At 39.2% G+C, this 19,039-nt stretch overlaps 1 protein-coding gene across 3 annotated transcripts in view; it reads left to right on the top strand.

Moving 5' to 3' along the window:
- Positions 1 to 19,039, top strand: part of ACSS3 (acyl-CoA synthetase short chain family member 3) — a 191,668-nt gene that overhangs the window by 25,427 nt on the left and 147,202 nt on the right. For all 3 annotated transcript variants that reach the window (XM_044941895.2, XM_025284397.3, XM_025284394.3), the window contains exon 2: positions 10,181 to 10,325. In XM_044941895.2, the coding sequence (XP_044797830.1) occupies positions 10,181 to 10,325 (145 nt within the window). The remainder of the gene's footprint in view (positions 1 to 10,180; positions 10,326 to 19,039) is intronic.

Raw genomic sequence — 19,039 nt, 5'->3', positions numbered from 1 at the left:
TGGTTTCAGTAGTTATTTCGTGGAAACTGAAATATTGCAGTTTGTGAAAGAGTTTCATAGGCCACCCTGTTAACAGCATTGCTTTATTAAATTTTATTCTTGGCATGGGAGGCAGTGGTAGAATTGAGAGGAACATTTTAGACTTTACTGATTTAACTTTTCATTACTGGATAATCAGATTCACAGAATAAATTTCTATCAATTTCCCCTTCTGAAACAAGGATTATTATTTTTTTGAGTGTCAGAGTTTCTTTTTCCTTGTGTAATGTTTGAAGATTGACTTAATAAATACATCCTTAAAAAGGAAAAGTTAGCCTTCAACAAAGGGAAGGGTGGTGGTGATGAGAACTGATGGGAACAGAAGAATCATATTTGCCACTAGCTCTTTCTGGCTTCAAGAGATCAAGACCATGAAACTTGTTAGGCTCCCTGCTTCTGAAAAAAATTTGACATCCATCTACATTCACCAACTTAGCCCACTGTGTGGGCCAAGTACACACTCCAGTCTAACTCATAATGAAAAAGCTGAAGTCAAATACACCATTGGCTAGAATCAGCTATTAGGAAAGACAGGGAAGACTCAGGGTAAGCTGAAGTGAAGAAACAGAAGAAGAATACAACTCAAGGCAGATTTTTTCCGAAGAGCTAAGTCTAAGATTTTATGCCAGATATAAGCTAGCAGAGGTTGATGAGAAAGAGGCAAAGACAAGTAGTAAATTATCTTCAGGAAATCTAGAAGGAATTTCAAGATGTTTCTTCTTTCCAGAGCCCCCCTTAGTCCTGCCTTTGTGAGCTCAGACACTGATAATAGCTCATCTCTGACTTCTTTTCAAGGAATCTAACATTACCGTTACAGAATTATACTAGCTGAGATTCCTCCCATTTTGTTTGTCCTAGAATTCATTCCACTGGCTCTTAAATTATAAAATAGGACAATTTTTAAAGCTAGTTTGCATTTGTGAAAGAGTCTAGATCTTAAGACTTGTATCAGGATAGATTAAGTCATCCTGCAGGAATAAACAGCCCTCAAATCTCTGTGTTTTAAAATAGCCCAGGTGTATCTCACTCATATTACAGGTTTATTTTGGGTTACCCAGGAGATTTGCTCCATGTCATCCATCCTAACTCAGGGATATAGGCTGATAGTGCAGTTCCATTTGGAGTATCCTCGTGGCAGGGAGGAGGAGAAGTTGTCAGCTTGCATTTGCTCTTGAAGACTCCGTATATTACCTCTCTTGCCATTGCATGGGCCACAGCAAGCCACGCAGTTATACTTCATTTCAAGTGGATATGAAAGTGCAGTCCTACAAGTGCTTGGAATGAGGACAGCCAAAATCTTAGTGGACAGCAGGAATAATGACCACAAATTTATGACAGATCTCTCTATGTGATTTGAAGGTTCTATCTAGCTATTTATTATTGACTCTTCAGCTGCTTGAGGTTAATTCTGGTGAAAAAAAAATAAAAAGAACAAAGGTTTTATGGCCCAAATGTTGGTTTCTTAAAACTGAGTTTAGATGTTATCATATATGTAAGAAATGCTTCTTTTTTACCAGAAGAATATTAAAAAAAGATGTTTTTGTTATAAAAATTTTTTACTAATGGTAGCTATGCCGATTACAGAGTTGACGATTCAGTCAGATCAGGAGAAAAGCCATCTAGACAAAGCATTTAAAGTTATTTAAATATATTTATTTTTGGGGGCTCCAAAATCACTGCAGATGGTGACTGCAGCCATGAAATTAAAAGATGCTTACCGCTTAGAAGAAAAGTTATGACCAACCTAGATAGCATATTCAAAAGCAGAGACATTACTTTGCCAACAAAGGTCCGTCTAGTCAAGGCTATGGTTTTTCCTGTGGTCATGTATGGATGTGAGAGTTGGACTGTGAAGAAGGCTGAGCGCCGAAGAATTGATGCTTTTGAAGTGTGGTGTTGGAGAAGACTCTTGAGAGTCCCTTGGACTGCAAGGAGATCCAACCAGTCCATTCTGAAGGAGATCAGCCCTGGGATTTCTTTGGAAGGAATGATGCTAAAGCTGAAACTCCAGTACTTTGGCCACCTCATGCAAAGAGTTGACTCATTGGAAAAGACCCTGATGCTGGGAGGGATTGGGGGAAGGAGGAGAAGGGGACGACAGAGGATGAGATGGCTGGATGGCATCACTGACTCGATGGACGTGAGTCTGTGTGAACTCCGGGAGTTGGTGATGGACAGGGAGGCCTGGCGTGCTGCGATTCATGGGGTCGCAAAGAGTCGGACAAGACTGAGCGACTGAACTGACTGAAATATATTTAAATCATCTATTCAATATATAATACATGCTCATGAAAATTAAATAACACAGGAAGTATTTATCATATAAAAATATAGACTATCCCTTCTCCATTTTGTCCCTCAACTTTCTCTTACGCAGAGTTTACCACTGTTAATATTTTCCTGTCCATTTTTCTAGACTCCTTGTGCTTTTATGCAACACAGAGATGAACATGTAAGCAACTTGCTATGGCTATGTTAAAAGTACATTTTGTATGTGTGTGTGTGTGTATGCGTATTCCTAAATTGCTGAACTAATTTACTTGCTCACCTACTTTATGTGAGAATGCCAGTTTCTCTTTACTATCACCAACAGTGTGTATACTACATTTTTTATACCAGTTGGCTCAGACGATAAAGCATCTGCTCACAATGCCGGAGACCTGGGTTAGATCCCTGGGTCAGGAAGATCCCCGGGAGAAGGAAATGGCACCCCACTCCAGTACTCTTGCCTGGAAAATTCCATGGATGGAGGAGCCTGGTGGGCTATAGTCCATGGGGTCGCAAAGAGTTGGACGCGACTGAGAGACTTCACTTTTACTTTCAGTGTAGAAAAATGACTTCTCATTATTGTTTTAATGTTCATTTTTCTGATGTTTGTAGGACTGAGTACCATTTTTATGCTTTTTAGCTATTATATTTTTCCTCTGTGGATAGTGTGCTGAAATTCTTTGTCTATATAGATTTAAATTTTTTTTTTTCTTATTGACTCATAGGAGCACTTTGAACATTACTGAAGTTGCAAATGGACCTTTCCCCTTGTTAGTTAGGGCTTCCTAGGTAACTCAAATGGTAAAGAATCTGCTTGCAGTGCAAGAGACCTGGGTTTGATCCCTGGATTGGGAAGATCCCCTGGAGAAGGGAATGGTTACCCACTCCAGTATTCTTGCCTGGAGAATTCCATGGAGAGAAGAGCCTGGCGGGTTACAGTCCATCAGGTCCCAAAGAGTTGGACACGACTGAGCAACTAACACATACTTACTTGTTAGTTATGTTGAGAATATGCCCTCCCCCCCTCCCCACACTTCGACTTTATCTTGTCTTCTATTTTATGCACACATAAACACATAATACACACACACACACACGCACATGCACACGCACACACGCACATACACCCAAATGTGCTCATCTGAGTGTGAGGTATAGCAGGTAGCTGAGTGGAGAACATTTCAAAATCCAAGTAAGTATCCATATTCACTCATCAGTGGATACAGGTTTTGATTGCTACAGTCCTTCTTTCTATAATTTTTCAGGGAGAAGAGGGAATTTCCAGGTGGCAGTGGTATACAGAGTTTCTGGGCCTCTTGGAAGTTGTTCCTATTTTACAGGTCTTAAATCTTCAGGACAGTTATGCACGCAGAGATTATACTTGTTTCAGAAAGACTCTAGAAAGGTAAACTTTTGCATGATGCATATGTGTGAATGTGTTTGATTATTATTAATTTTCCATCTAAACACCAGTGACCCATTCTTTATTCCTACCTCCCTCTGATCTGGGAGTTATTTCAGAGCTTTATTAAAAGAGAGGTTTTTGTGTTAAGTGTTTGTATTTCCTGCTTAGTATTTATAGGTTCCTTATGAATGTATTCTGTGGTAGGGCTGTATACATTTTTCTGCTCCTCCTTTTTTATTTTTTTGTTTTAACTTAGCAGTATATAAAATGTCACAAATTCTATGGGTCTGCCATGTTTCTCATGATTTCTGGATTTAGCAGTCATTGATCCTATCTGTTTTATAAATTAAAAATTTTTCCACTTTTCTGATCTAGTGGTAGCACCATTTCTAGGGGTTCCATATTGAATTCAATTTTATTTCAGTTTTATATTTTCTCTCTTTTTCAGGTAGATATGGCAATTTCAGATTGCTTCCAATTTTCTACAGAAGGAATTCAGGGCAGGGGTTGGGTAGGATAAAGAATATGAAGTTTTTTCCTTTTTGCAGCAGAATTAAATCTGACTGAGTTTAAAAAGAGAGCTATTCAAAGACTGTATTGGCAGAACATTCCAGAGGTTATGCTTAGGGGCTGTATATCCCTGATACAGATGCTGATGTCCATATATATATATGTTCATACACACAAATATATGTGTGTTTCTGTGTTTCTGTGTGATACATGAAATACTAATACATTTGGAAATATTGGAGCATCACAAATGAATGAAAACAGGATTAGTCAAAAAAAACAATGCTTGGCAATTTGTTGATGAATAAACAAATTTAACTGTACTGCCATATCAAAAAAAATATATATATATATACACATATACAAACACATGTATCATAGTGCGTGCCAAGTCATTTAAGTCGTGTCTGACTCTTTGTGACTCCATGGACTGGAGCCTGCCAGTCTCCTCTGTCCATGGGATTCTCCAGGCAAGACTACTGGAGTTGGTTGCCTTGCCCTCCTCCAGGGAATCTTCCTGACCCAGGGATCGATCCCAAGTCTATTATGTCTCCTGCATTGATAGGCAGGTTCTTTACCACTAGCACCACCTGGGAGGCTTATATATCATAATATAAACATTAAAATATAATATATAACAGATTTTACACACAGATTATATATGTATATAAATATAATAATACATTTAAGACATCACTATAAAAAATTAAATCAGAAGAGAGTAATATGAATTATCTTAGAGGGGAAATTGTGATGGAAAATTGTGAATTTATTTGATGACATATGAATTTAAAATATTTTTCTGTTCAGATCAGATCAGTCGCTCAGTCGTGTCCGACTCTTTGCGACCCTGTGAATCACAGCACGCCAGGCCTCCCTGTCCATCACCAACTCCCGGAGTTCACTCAGACTTACGTCCATTGAGTCAGTGATGCCATCCATCGAGTCAGTGATGCCATCCAGCCATCTCATCCTCTGTCATCCCCTTCTCCTCCTGCCCCCAATCCCTCCCAGCATCAGAGTCTTTTCCAATGAGTCAACTCTTCGCATGAGGTGGCCAAAGTATTGGAGTATCAGCTTTAGCATCATTCCTTCCAAAGAAATCCCAGGGCTGATCTCCTTCAGAATGGACTGGCTGGATCTCCTTGCAGTCTAAGGGACTCTCAAGAGTCTTCTCCAACACCACAGTTCAAAAGCATCAATTCTTCGGCACTCAGCTTTCTTCACAATCCAGCTCTCACATCCATAAATGACCACAGGAAAAACCATAGCCTTGACTAGGTGAACCTTTGTTGGCAAAGTAATGTCTCTACTTTTGAATATGCTATCTAGGTTGGTCATAACTTTCCTTCCAAGGAGCAAGCGTCTTTTAATTTCATGGCTGCAGTCACCATCTGCAGTGATTTTGGAGCCCAGAAAAATGAAGTCTGACACTGTTTCCACTGTTTCCCCATCTATTTCCCATGAAGTGATGGGACCGGATGCCATGATCTTCGTTTTCTGAATGTTGAGCTTTAGCCAACTTTTTCACTCTCCACTTTCACTTTCATCAAGAGGCTTTTGAGTTCCTCTTCACTTTCTGCCATAAGGGTGGTGTCATCTGCATATATGAGGTGATTGATATTTCTCCCGGCAATCTTTATTCCAGCTTGTGTTTCTTCCAGTCCAGTGTTTCTCATGATGTACTCTGCATCTAAGTTAAATTAACAGGGTGACAATATACAGCCTTGATGTACTCTTTCCTATTTGGAACCAGTCTGTTGTTCCATGTCCAGTTCTAACTGTTGCTTCCTGACCTGCATACAAATTTCTCAAGAGGCAGGTCAGGTGGTCTGGTATTCCCATCTCTTTCAGAAGGAAATACCATAAATTAAAATTTGTGAATAAATTGAGAAAATAATTTATAAATGTTAGACTTAAATTCAATATCCTATATAAAGAGCATTTAAAAATTGGCAAGGCATTGTGTTTAATACTAGTAGTCACATGAAGCAAAACTAAAACAGTTTTTTACTTCTAAAATTGAAGAAAATTGAGAACAATCTGTGTTTAGAGTAGTGTGATAAAATGAACTTTCAGGTAATGCTGATGGTAATATAAATTGATTCAACATGTCCAGAAAGCAATTTGGTCATTTGGTGTGTGAAAGTGTGTGTGTGTGTGTGTGTGTGTGTGTGTGTGTGTGTGATTGTAGGAATCTTGTTGGCATACGTAATAAAAAGCAATGTGACCAATATTTCTGTAAAAGAAACATCATCCTGGGATCATTTAAAATAATGACAGTATTGTGAAAAGCAATTTGCCACATTGCAAGAGAACTTTGTGCTTAAATAGTGCTGCAGAAGTTATTTTTGAACAGCAATTGAATGGAATATAATGCCTTGATTAAGCATGTTTTGAGAATTTTTCAGGTCATTGGAAAAAACATATAATGTGTTCTTAAACAGAGGCAAAATATTTACATGTAAAAAAAATAAAATACTCCAAAGTATATTTTCTGGGACTTCTACAGTGAGCATTAGTGATTTTAATAATCTGGGCTGACAAACCATTTAAAATCTTCTCATAAATTTTTAGAAGGGGTAGTGAAGAGACAGCACATAGAAGGCATCCAGTTGATCTTTACTGAAATGATTTGATTTGAAATGAAATAAAATCTTGTAATAGTAGAGTAATCAGATCTTTGAGCTGTGAGGCCTTTTGCAGGTCACTTGGTCCGGTTACCCGCAATAATCCAGCCCTTAAGTTTAGCCAGTTTATAGCAGTATATTCATTACCTGTAACCACCTCTGGAGCTACGCCAACATGTCACTCCATTCAACAGTTCTTGCTTATTATTGCTTGCAGGCCTTTCTTTCTGTTTGAATTTCTTTCCTGTCTGTCCCAAAGGGTGCCTTAAAATTATTTAAATTTCTCTAAGGGCATCCTTAAAAAAGAAAATGCTAGTGTGCAAATAATTTACATTTTAAGCCACCCAAAATTTGAAAATAATTGGGAAAAAAAAACACAAAACAAAGTTCTTTGAGTATAGGTGAATTTTGGGTGCCTTCTATATCTTGGCTATTGTAAATAATGATGAAGTGAACATAAGGGTGTATATATCTTTTTGAATTAATGCTTTTGTTTTCTTCTGGTAAAAACCCAGAAATGGAATTGCTAGATTTTATGGTAGTTCTGTTTTTAATTTTTTGAGGTGCATCCATACTGTTTTTCATAGTGACGGAACAAATTTACATTCTGAGTAACAGTGCACAAGGGGCCCTAGGGTTGTTTTTTGATTAGATGACTTTATACACATGAAATATTGGTCTAGAGTAAGCTATTAATAAATATTACTTAGAGACTTTCATGACAAGGTGGACAAAATGTACTTTTTCCTATTCATTCCGTTAAATATAGCTAAAAACATAGGACATTATGTATAAAACACACATAAGAAGACTCTGAAAGGAAAAGAGAAGAAACCAGATCAGCTCAGATTTGGGACCGGAGAAATGACATGACACTTGAATTCCCCAAGTTTTCTTTTTTGCTTGTATGTCCTAGACTGAGTGCTGGAGAAGGTGACAATTCAGAAATGCCAATGGATGTAGAAGAAAAGTACCAGCAAATTTTCTTTTGGATCCCTCCCCCTACACCCAAAATAGAAAAGGGTGGGGAAGGGCAGCCTGCCAAGATGGGACATCTTTGTACAGTCACCGGCCTAATTCAGTCAAACAATATGGCAAAGTGGGATCCCCATCCCATCCTCACCAGTGAAAAGATGGTGAGGAATCTAGACTTCTACTTTTCCAGGCTGTGTCAAGGGTGCCCTAAACATTGCCAGCTCCCCTCATGGTATCAGAGAAGGTTTTATCAGGAATTGGAACTTTCATTACAGCTGAGATAAAGAGGTAAGGAGGCTCTTGGCCCTGGCAGTGTTAGTAGAGTCCATGTGGGCAGTCTTAGTGAGGTGCCACTCCCCCTGGATGGCAGGATGATGTAATGGAAGCCCAGTGGGAGCCTGGATGCCATTCCCCCTGGGAGCCAGGATGATGTAATGGAAGCCTAGTGGGAGCCTGAACTTTGACCCTAGCTCAGTGGTAAGGAGGTCCCTCTTTCTCTTGTGAGTGTAAGCAGAGGCCTAATGATGAGCTGGAACTTAAGCCTGAGTAAACATTTTTTACTTTTTTCTTGATGTGTTAGTTAATTATGGCCATAATTATGCTTCATATCTCCACAAAAATCTGAGTCAGAAGATGCTTTTTCATCAGTGAATCTGTAGGTTGTCATGGGATCGGCATGACTGGAAATGTTGCTCTCAGATATCTATTTGGCTGAGTTGCGCTCCTTGCTTCTTTCTGGGCTCTGCTTCCACCTGCAAATATTCATTCCGGGCTCTAGGCTGAAGAGGAGCCAGCAGGAATGCCTGGAGGCTCTTCTCCAGGAGAGGGTCTAGGTGCTGGAAAGCGAGCCTAATTATATGTGCTGTGTCAAGTGCTTTCAAGTAAATGCATGCCTCTTGTCTGCTGATAGCCAAAGCAAGTCACATGGATGGCCCCAAAGTCAGGGGAAGTATTCTCCACTGATGAAAATGGAGGCAAGAGGAAGAGACAAAGTATTTTTAATAGAAGAGGCGAGGAGAAGAGACCGTGTTTTTGAACAAACGTGGAATCTGTTGCACTTGGCAATGCAGAATCATTGTGTTAATCACTCATTGTGCTGTACTGTAAGGTCATCATTTTCACCATCACTCATGTGTGCAGCGTCATTTGATGCTGATGAAATGATCCCTCCTCCTCCTGCCTTCTGTATCTGTTATTTCTTATAGCTGCCACTGTATCTATAGGTGTATTACCTGCTTCCTTTCACACAGGGCTATTTGAATGAGTACCTAATGGTGACACTCAGTTTTATAAGGGGGCTTTTTCTTGTTGCTTCAATATTTTCCTATTATTTTGTATTTTTATAATATTTGCTAGTCTGATGTTGGAACAAATGAACCATTACTGTACTTGTATTTTTTATCTAACATTCTCTTCCTAAAAAAGTGGAAAATCCAATTCTCAGGGAAATGAGTTATATTTTCTTAAAAATTATCTCTATCTACATTATATCTGTATTTTCCAAGGGATGCACTCAGCAATTAAGAGATAAGGTAGTGAATTGAGAAGTTTAAAAAATTTATTAACCATATGTGCATGTTGATTGCTTATTCAAATTATGAAGCGTCTCAAAATTCTGAAAAGAACTTACCTATACTTTGTGAAATTGGGGGTATTACATTTAATTGAAACAAATATATATCTTTCAAGGAATATGAATATTTCAAAGAAGAATTGATTTCTTTGCAGTAAGTCTGTCTTTTTATAGCAGAGACCCAGACTTCAGTCATGCATCTACTATTTGCCCTCTCAGCTTAGTGCATCTGTGCTACAGTTGGTTACAATTCATTTCATGTAAAGTAGATTATTTTGGTGCTGTATACTCTAGTTTCATCCTAAACAATAAAATCCACAAAATTGTCACCTTGAAGTGAAGTGAGTGAAGTGAAAGTCACTCAGTCGTGTCCAACTCTTTGTGACCCCATGGACTGTATAGTACATGGGATTCTCTAGGCCAGGACACTGGAGTGGGTAGCTGTTCCTTCTCCAGGGCATCTTCCCAACCTAGGGACTGAACCCAGGTCTCCCACATTGCAGGCGGATTCTTAACCGTCTGAGCCACAAGGGAAGCCCCCCTTGAAGTGCGAGGTATGTTTTCTTCTAGTGCACATGAGAATAAGCACATATTTATTAAAATCAGAATGTCACTTCTGTAGCATCTTAAACAGTTTACAGCCATCAATACTTGGTATAACACGCCTGGGAAAACACTGTTTAAAGGGCAGCTCGCCAAACTAGAACTACAGAAACCTAGTTAAGCAACGTTTATGTTTCGAAAAGAGTCATTCACTTTTACTTTCCAATTATTTTTCAGGTTTGTGGAAGGGATGCTTAACATTTGTTACAATGCCATCGATCGTCATATTGAAAATGGTAAAGGAGATAAGATTGCTATCATTTATGACAGTCCTGTTACAAACACTAAAGCCACTATTACCTATAAAGAAGTCCTGAAACAGGTAATATTATTAACTTTCTATACATGTTCTTTGGAAATCATACAGAAATTAATTTAAATAGCATACATTCTCATTGCATAGCCTTAATTCTCTTAATTCATTGACATGTTATTGTACTTTTAGTGCACACTGTAAATAGATGTGTGTTTACTCACTTAAATTGTTTTTATTCTTTATATTTTACAGTACTAAAAGATACTCATTTTATTATTTTTAAACATTTTTATTGCATTATAGTTGCTTTACAATGTTGTGTTAGCTTCTACTGCATACAAAATGAATCAGCCATATATATACAAATATCCCCTCCCTTTTGGATTTCCCTCCCATTTAGCTCACCAGGCTACACTGTATGTTCCCATCAGTTGTTTATTTTATGTATAGTATCAATCATGTAGCATTTCCCAGGTCGCTCAGTGGTAAATGCCTTAGACATGGGTTCGATCCCTAGGTGAGGAGAAGGAAATGGCAACCCATTCCAGTATTCTTGCCTGGGAAATCCCATGGACAGAGGAGCCTGGCTGGCTGCAGTCCATGGAGTTGCAAAAGAGTTGGTTGGACGTGACTTAGCAACTCAACGACAGCAAACATCAAAAAGCTATATGTATCAGTTCCAAACTCCCTGTTCTTCTCACCCCACCCCTTTCCCTCTTGATATCCATATGTTTGTTCTCTATGTGTATGTCTCTGTTTCTGCTTTGCAAATGAGATCATCTATACCATTTTTCTAGATTCTACATATATGCATTAACATATGATATTTTTTTCTCTTTCTGACTTCCCTCACTGTGTATGACACTGTCTAGATCCATGGAATTGGACAGAAATCCCAGAGATAAACCCACACACATGTGGTCACTTAATCTATGACAAAGAGGGCAAGAATATACAATGGAAAAAAGACAGCCTCTTCAAAAAGTGGTGCTGGGAAAACTGGAAAACTATATGTAAAAGAATGAAAATAGAACACTCCCTAACATCATACACAGAAATAAACTGGAAATGGGACCTTATTTTAAAGGAAGAGATCAACGAATCTCTAATAGTGTGCTTTTACTGTCTCTGGCCTTCATTTTCCGCCCATGCTGGCGTCACCTGGCCACTCTCTCCAACTCTTGTGCCGTTGGAGCAGTCCCCTCGCCTTCTGACTCACACATGCCACCTAAGATGACACTAAGATTTTCTTCCTAAGAAACGACTTATTACTCTACCCCCACTTACAAACCTCTTCTTTAAAAACTACTGTTATTTAGAGAGCAGAATCTGGATTCCTGTGATGTATAAGACACTTTGGAATCTGATCACAGCATCCCTCCAAGCTTCATTCCCCAATGCTCTTGGCCATGAATACAACTCTTTTTCACCCTAGATGTCCTTACACTCCCTCAGGCACTCCTGGCCCTTTAAAGGTCTTTGTACATTCTCATTCATTTCCCTTATTTGCTCTTTTTTAGTTTTTTTTTCCCCCCCAATCTGGGTAGTTTTCAGGTGAATCATGATATTGGCAGATAAGTTATGAGATTCTTTTCTTCCAATATTAGGGTAGAAATGAGATGTCCTAAGTAATTGTAAAAGTATTTGGGTTGCTTCCATGTCCTGGCTATTATAAACAGTGCTGCGATGAACATTGGGGTACACGTGTCTCTTTCAATTCTGGTTTCCTCAGTGTGTATGCCCAGCAGTGGGATTGCTGGATCATAAGGCAGTTCTATTTCCAGTTTTTTAAGGAATCTCCACACTGTTCTCCATAGTGGCTGTACTAGTTTGCATTCCCACAGGAGAGGGAGAGGGTGGGAAGATTTGGGAGAATGTCATTGAAACATGTATAATATCATATATGAAACGAGTCGCCAGTCCAGCTTCGATGCACGATACTGGATGCTTGGGGCTGGTGCACTGGGACGACCCAGAGGGAAGGTATGGGGAGGGAGGAGGGAGGAGGGTTCAGGATGGGAAACACATGTATACCTGTGGCGGATTCATTTTGATATATGGCAAAACCAATACAATATTGTAAAGTTAAAAAATAAAATAAAGTATTTGGGTATTGTGGACTGAAGGAGACTTATTCTTGCTCTGGGGGAGGGCATTTATTTGTTTGTGATTTGAAGGGAGGTAGATTGGAGGGCAAGGTTTCCCAGCCTTGACACTGTTGACGTTTTAGGCCAGGTAGTTCTGTTGTGGGGAGCTGTCATGGACACGGTAGGGTTCTTAGTGGCATTTCTGCTCTCATTCATTACTTGCACCCCTTTCCCAGTCGTGATGACCAAAAATGTCTGCAGGTATTGCTGAAATCTCCCATGTAAATGCCTTTACTTTTATATGGAGGGTTTTTGAATCACATTCTTTTATTTTGCTTTTTTTTTAAAAACTCATGTAGAATTTCCATGCAAGTTTTAGAGTATTTGGTCAACTCCCCCTGGCTCTCTGAAATAATATCCTTTGGCACCATCATTTTTCTGTTTAGCCTTCTAAGGGATTTCAAACAAAGCAACTGAGAGAAAACTATTACTGCCCCAATCCCGAGTTGCTGCAAGCAATAAAGGGAGGAAACAAGGAGGCTTTGCAGCCTGGCTACAGCAACAAATTCTACCTTCAGCTGACTGGAACATAAGAGGAATTTATGAAAAGTGGAGACCCCAAGGGAGAAGGGGTAGCAGTGAAGAGTTAAGGAGAAGCCACAAATTGCCTAAGAAGTAGAGCTGCTGACTTGACTTCTAGACTGCCAGAGAAAGCACACTGGTTGGCTAACTAGGTTACACGCCTCAGTCCCGGGCAGCTGGGAGGAACTGTCTTGTCTTTTCATTTCATAGTAGGAATAGGGCCTTGCCTCTTTCTGGGACTCATACTAGGGAAATTCCAGTCTAACAAGAGAGTTCAAATACTGGGCAGCTGACTACAGAAAAAAAGAAAAGAATGCTGCAAATACAGTGTTGGATACTTTTCGTGAGTCAGTACATGGGAACTGTGTATTTTCAGACTGAAGTATTTAGAGACAGAGCTTACAGTGGTCTGAGGAGGAAAGACAGTCTATTATCAAACAATTTTGGTTTTCATCTGAGGCTGTGTTTTATTTTAAAAGATAACATAAATCTGATAACCTGTTATATTCTGTGTTTTATTTTGTTTGTGTTTTCAGCTTTTAGATAAGGTTTATAGCCTGTGTTCAAAACCTTAATCCTATGATTTGGGTATATGGTCATAGTCTCATTAATAATTAAGACAGGTTGACATTGAGATGGGCTTCTTAGGTGGCTCAGTGGTAAAGAATCCACCTGTAATGCATGAGACATGGGTTCAATCCCTGGGTCAGGAAGATCCCCTGGGGACGGTAGTGTCAACCCACTCCAGTCTTCTTGCCTGGAGAATCTCATGTACAGAGGAGCCTGGTGGGCTCCGAAAAGAGTCAGACACGACTTAGTGACTAAACAGTAACAACAACAATTTTAAGATCCTGGTTAATCTTAATAGCTAACCTGATGAGGAAACTTACTTATGTATTTAACATATATGATCTATATCAGTATGTTGAATTTGATACATGACCGAAAGAGAAGACACTTTGGAAACATACACTAGGAAGTGTTAAATATGTTGTTCTTACTCTCATTTTCTGCTGTTTTGTTTTTAATTAGTAAGTGTATCTGATAAGTACACACACACAGTTTGCTTAGAGGCCATTCTGCTAACTCATCTTGGTTTTCTCATATGGAGTCTGGACTCTTAGACCCTTTTGAGGTTTGTACTGGATCATTGGTTTCAGATTGGCCTGACATCAAAGTACTTAAAAGGCCTGTTTCTCTCATCTGCTGACAGCTTCTGATTCCCCAGGGTTTTCTTCTCTAAAGTACTAAAGGAAGGACTGTTAGGAAAGAGGGGGGCATTGTGCTGTATTTTGATTACCTGCTCCTGGTTCCCTGTGGCTTTTACTTTATTAAGTAGAGAAGACAGGGAAAGAAAGGTTTAATGGGTAAGGCCATTGAGAACAAACAAAAAGAAGAGCCTTTGTACTTCACTTGTTTTCATCTCTGCTGCCTCATTTCTTGGGAGTTTCTGTCTAGGTAAAACTAAAGCCCATACTTCTTAATTAGTGAACCAGAACATTTTAGGGTAAAGTGTTTCAGTGACATGAAGGATCTGAAGATTTTACAGAATGATTCAGAAGTAGAGCTTTTCTCAAACTGTCATCTCTTGGGGGGAGCTGATAATGAAAACGCTTGTTTAAGATATTTGTAAGAGATGGTTTGGTTCAAGATCCCTTGTTCATTCAACACATACTTAGTTTGCATGCCACACCTTCCTTGGAATAAGGAATACAGGTAAATGAACTTATTCTCTATATTTAAAGAGCTAAAAAAAATCATGGAAACATAAGACCGGTTATGTAGGGTAGTCTAGTATTTTGTCAGAGAAGGTAATGGCACCCCATTCCAGTTCTCTTGCCTGGAGAATCCCATGGACGGAAGAGCCTGGTAGGCTGCAGTCCATGGGGTCACTAAGAGTCAGACACTTACTGAGCGACTTCACTTTCACTTTTCACTCTCATGCATTGGAGAAGGAAATGGCAACCCACTCCAGTGTTCTTGCCTGGAGAATCCCAGGGACGGGGGAGCCTGGTGGGCTGCTGTCTATGGGGTCGCACAGAGTCGAACTCGACTGAAGCGACTTAGCAGCATAGTATTTTGTGGTAAGATACCCAGCTCAGCCAGAGGCAAATAGAGTTTAGGAAAGCTTTTGCAAGAGTCAGTGTCTTATATGAGTCCTGGGACTTCCTCCCCAGTGCCCCCTTGTATTACACTGCACACCCCATCAAGCACCCACTGCCCCCCACCTCCTGCAGTCAACTCCCCAGGCTTGCTGCACACCCACCTTCGAGCCTTTCTACTTGCCTGCCTTCTGCTTCAGATGGTGTTTCTTCCAGATATCTTATGATTCATGGTACCTGAATATTACTCTCTCAGTGAGACTTTCCTTGGCCATGGTAAATACAGAGGTTCCCATGCACCCCACTTCATGAGTCCTTTTTCTGCTTTCCTTTTTTCCTTTTAAAATTTACCTATTTATTACTGAGTACCATTCTTGCTGTAATTAATGGAGTCGCAAAGAGTCGGACACGACTGAGTGACTGAACTGAACTGAAGCAATGAATGAATGAATGGGCTTCCCAGGTGGGCACTAGTGATAATACAATATTGTAAAGTTAAATAAAATAAAATAGAATGGACTGGTTGGATCTCCTTGCAGTCCAAGGGACTCTCAAGAGTCTTCTCCAACACTGCAGTTCAAAAGCATCAATTCTTCGGCGCTCAGCTTTCTTCACAGTCCAACTCTCACATCTATACATGACCACTGGAAAAACCATAGCCTTGACTAGATGAACCTTTGTTGGCAAAGTAATGTCTCTGCTTTTGTATATGCTATCTAGATTGGTCATAACGTTCCTTCCAAGAAGTAAGCGTCTTTTAATTTCATGGCTGCAGTCACCATCTGCAGAGATTTTGGAGCCCCCAAAAATAAAGTCTGAGACTGTTTCCACTGTTTCCCCATCTATTTCCCATGAAGTGATAGGACCAGATGCCATGATCTTAGTTTTCTGAATGTTGAGCTTTAAGCCAACTTTTTCACTCTCCTCTTTCACTTTCATCAAGAGGCTTTTTAGTTCCTCTTCACTTTCTGCCGTAAGGGTGGTGTTATCTGCATATCTGAGGTTATTGATACTTCTCCCGGCAATCTTGATTCTAGCTTGTGCTTCCTCTAGCCCAGCGTTTCTCCTTCTCTTACTTTTTTTCAAATTACTAGTTATAGCAAAGCTCAGTGAAATAAAAGTGTGTGTGAGTTTATGTTGCATGTGTATGTGTACATTATATGTAGTTATTATTTTTAGAAATTCCTACTATAAGTTTATCTTCTCTGCATCTAATTACATTTTAAATTTACTTCTACATGTGTTAAGTTTGTGTTTTTTTTGGTATTCAGGCAGTTGTAAATTTTTATGTGTGTATTCACTAAACAAAAATATGACCCCCTAAAGGGCATTTGAGAAATTTTCTTAAATATATGTATGCAGGGAAAATGAAGCCCAGTGTGTACTACATTTTCCTGATTTAATTCAAACTGAAAGTGTCTATTATCTTTACCAAAGGTAGCTTTTGAAATATAATTACGGCAGGAGCTGTAGTTATAAAGGCTGATAATTTAGAGGAGAAAATTACTCTGAAATCAAGGGCTATGTCCCATGAGAAGGCCTCCTTCCAACCTCTGCCCCCTTTAGGAAGCTCTCTTCAAAATGTGAATTTCATCTTCTCAGAAATATGTCAGGGTAAGATCATCTCATATTTCTTTGCTTGCCACATCATCAGTATTTCCATAAGCAAACCCCTAAATCACAAAAACCGGAACACGCAGAAGTCCAGCCCTGCCAGAGGTTGCCTTATTGAGGAGAAGATATACAGCAGTGGGTATACTTAGTTTTCTTTTCTTAAACTTCCTAAATAAACAATAAATACTTCAGTTGTGTTACAGTTTGCACCACTAAAAATTATATCTCTGTAAGACAGCTTATGTTTTCCATGGTTGGTAAATTGTGAACGAGGCTATTATGAGATTGAATTTAAAGCGGTTCATGTATTTTTCTAGCATGCAGGTTTTTAAACTTCTATTGAAATGTGATATACATTTAAAATAGTGTACAGGTCATAAGTATAAACTTGTTAGATTTTCACAAACAGAACACACTCATGTCACCAGATCAGGAAACAGAGTATTCCCAGCTCCCAGAAGCACTTATTATGCTTCTTTTTAGTCATTTCTCTCTCAACATGCATGTGATTGTTATCCAGACGTCTAAACACCATCTATGATGAGGTTGCCTTGCTTTCTCGAACTTTGTGGAAATGGAATAAATCAATATACTTTTTTTTTTTTTCAACTTTTTGTTTATGAGACTCTTTCATTTCATTGTAAGAGGCTGTAGTTGGGTCACTTGATTAATGACTAGTTTGGGGCTGTTACAAATAATGCTGATATGAATATATTTGTGAGCAAAATTTGGTGACAATATGTGTGCATTAATTGGGGGTACAAGCTTAGGAGTAAGATGGCAGATTACGGAGCAGGCACATGCTTGGCTTGCATGCTGCTGCTGCTAAGTCACGTCAGTCGTGTCCGACTCTGTGCGACCCCATAGATGGCAGCCCACCAAGCTCCCGTCCCTGGGATTCTCCAGGCAAGAACACTGGAGTGGGTTGCCATCTCCTTCTCCAATGCATGAAAGTGGAAAGTGAAAGTGAAGTCGCTCAGTCATGTCTGACTCTTCGCAACCGCATGGACTGTAGCCTACCAGGCTCCTCCGTCCATGGGATTTCCTAGGCAAGAGTACTGGAGTGGGGTGCCATTGCCTTCTCCGCTTGGCTTGCATAGATAAGGTCAAACAATTTTCGGAGTGGTTGTACCAACTTAACATTTTGAGTGTTGGTGGTAGGAGAATGCTAGTTGCCAAAACTTGATGTTGACCATGCCAAGTCTTTTTAGGTTGGGCCTTTCAAGTAGCTGGGCACTGATATTGCCTTCTGGCAATAAATGCATTTTAAATATTTATGATTTATTTGGCTGTGTCAGGTCTTAGTTGTGGTCTGCGTGAACTTCATTGCATCACGCGGGATCTTTTGTTATGCTGCCCAGACTCAGTGGTTGCAGCACGTGGGCTCAGCAGTTGTGGTGTATGGGCCTTGTTGCTCCACGGCATGTGGGATCTTAGTTCCCTGACTGAGGTTTGAACCCGCGTCCCCTGCATTGCAAGGCGGATTCTTAACACCGGACCCCTGGAGAAGTCTGGATTTAATTTCATCATCCCTAATGGCTAATGCAGTTACTCCCTTGTCCTGTGCTTTTGGGCCACTTATTGTTCTACTTTTCTGAAGAGTCTATTCAGGTCTTTTGTGAATTTACTTTTCTTTTGGATCGTTACCATGTCAGGAAGTTTTGGTGAGAGATTTTCTCACAGTTGAAGAGAATAGCTTATCAATATCTAAAAACCTTAAGAATAAAAGATGAAGATCCTTTAGTAAAAATGATGATTAAATAGTTTTAGAAATCTAAAGATGAGGACATTGTTCCGTGTTTAAAAATAATTAGTGTGAAAGTCTATTCTTTACTAATCTTGATTAACCTTTTTTTTTTTTTTTTTTGAAGAAAGTTTGAAAGCAAACTCCTTACAGTAGAAGCAGGAAGCATGAGCCCCAGTGTTAAGGCTATAAATGATCTACTGAAGATGATGCTGTGTTAGTACTTTCATGGATGTTAAAAGGCTCTACTTACATTGATTTTTGAGTGGTCTGGCTTCATCTAATTTTCCCAGAAACCTTGTTATTTTTGTGAGCTCATTTGTGCAGTTCAAAGTTGTATAATGTGGTTTAGCAGAAACACTTATATTTCATTTGAAATTGAAGATGTTTATATATGAACTACTGATTTAAGTTTTTATCTAAATTATGGCTGGAACTTTATTTGAGTAACTTTTCAGCTTAATGAAATTTAAGTTAGATTCTGAGAGTACTCCACAGAAAGAAAATAGGTATTAGATCAATCTAATAGATAATATAGAAGGGAAGAAATTAAATGAGAAAACAACATTTTGGTATTTCCTAGCTTCTTTTTTCCCTATTGTTAGAGCCATGCATTCAACACTAGAAATGTCTAAAGATAATTTTTACATC

Source organism: Bubalus bubalis, chromosome 4 (assembly GCF_019923935.1).
Source record: "Bubalus bubalis isolate 160015118507 breed Murrah chromosome 4, NDDB_SH_1, whole genome shotgun sequence".
In the NCBI taxonomy this organism is placed as follows: domain Eukaryota; kingdom Metazoa; phylum Chordata; class Mammalia; order Artiodactyla; family Bovidae; genus Bubalus; species Bubalus bubalis.
Note: the sequence above shows the minus strand (reverse complement) of the source record. Positions and strands in the feature narration are given on the sequence as shown.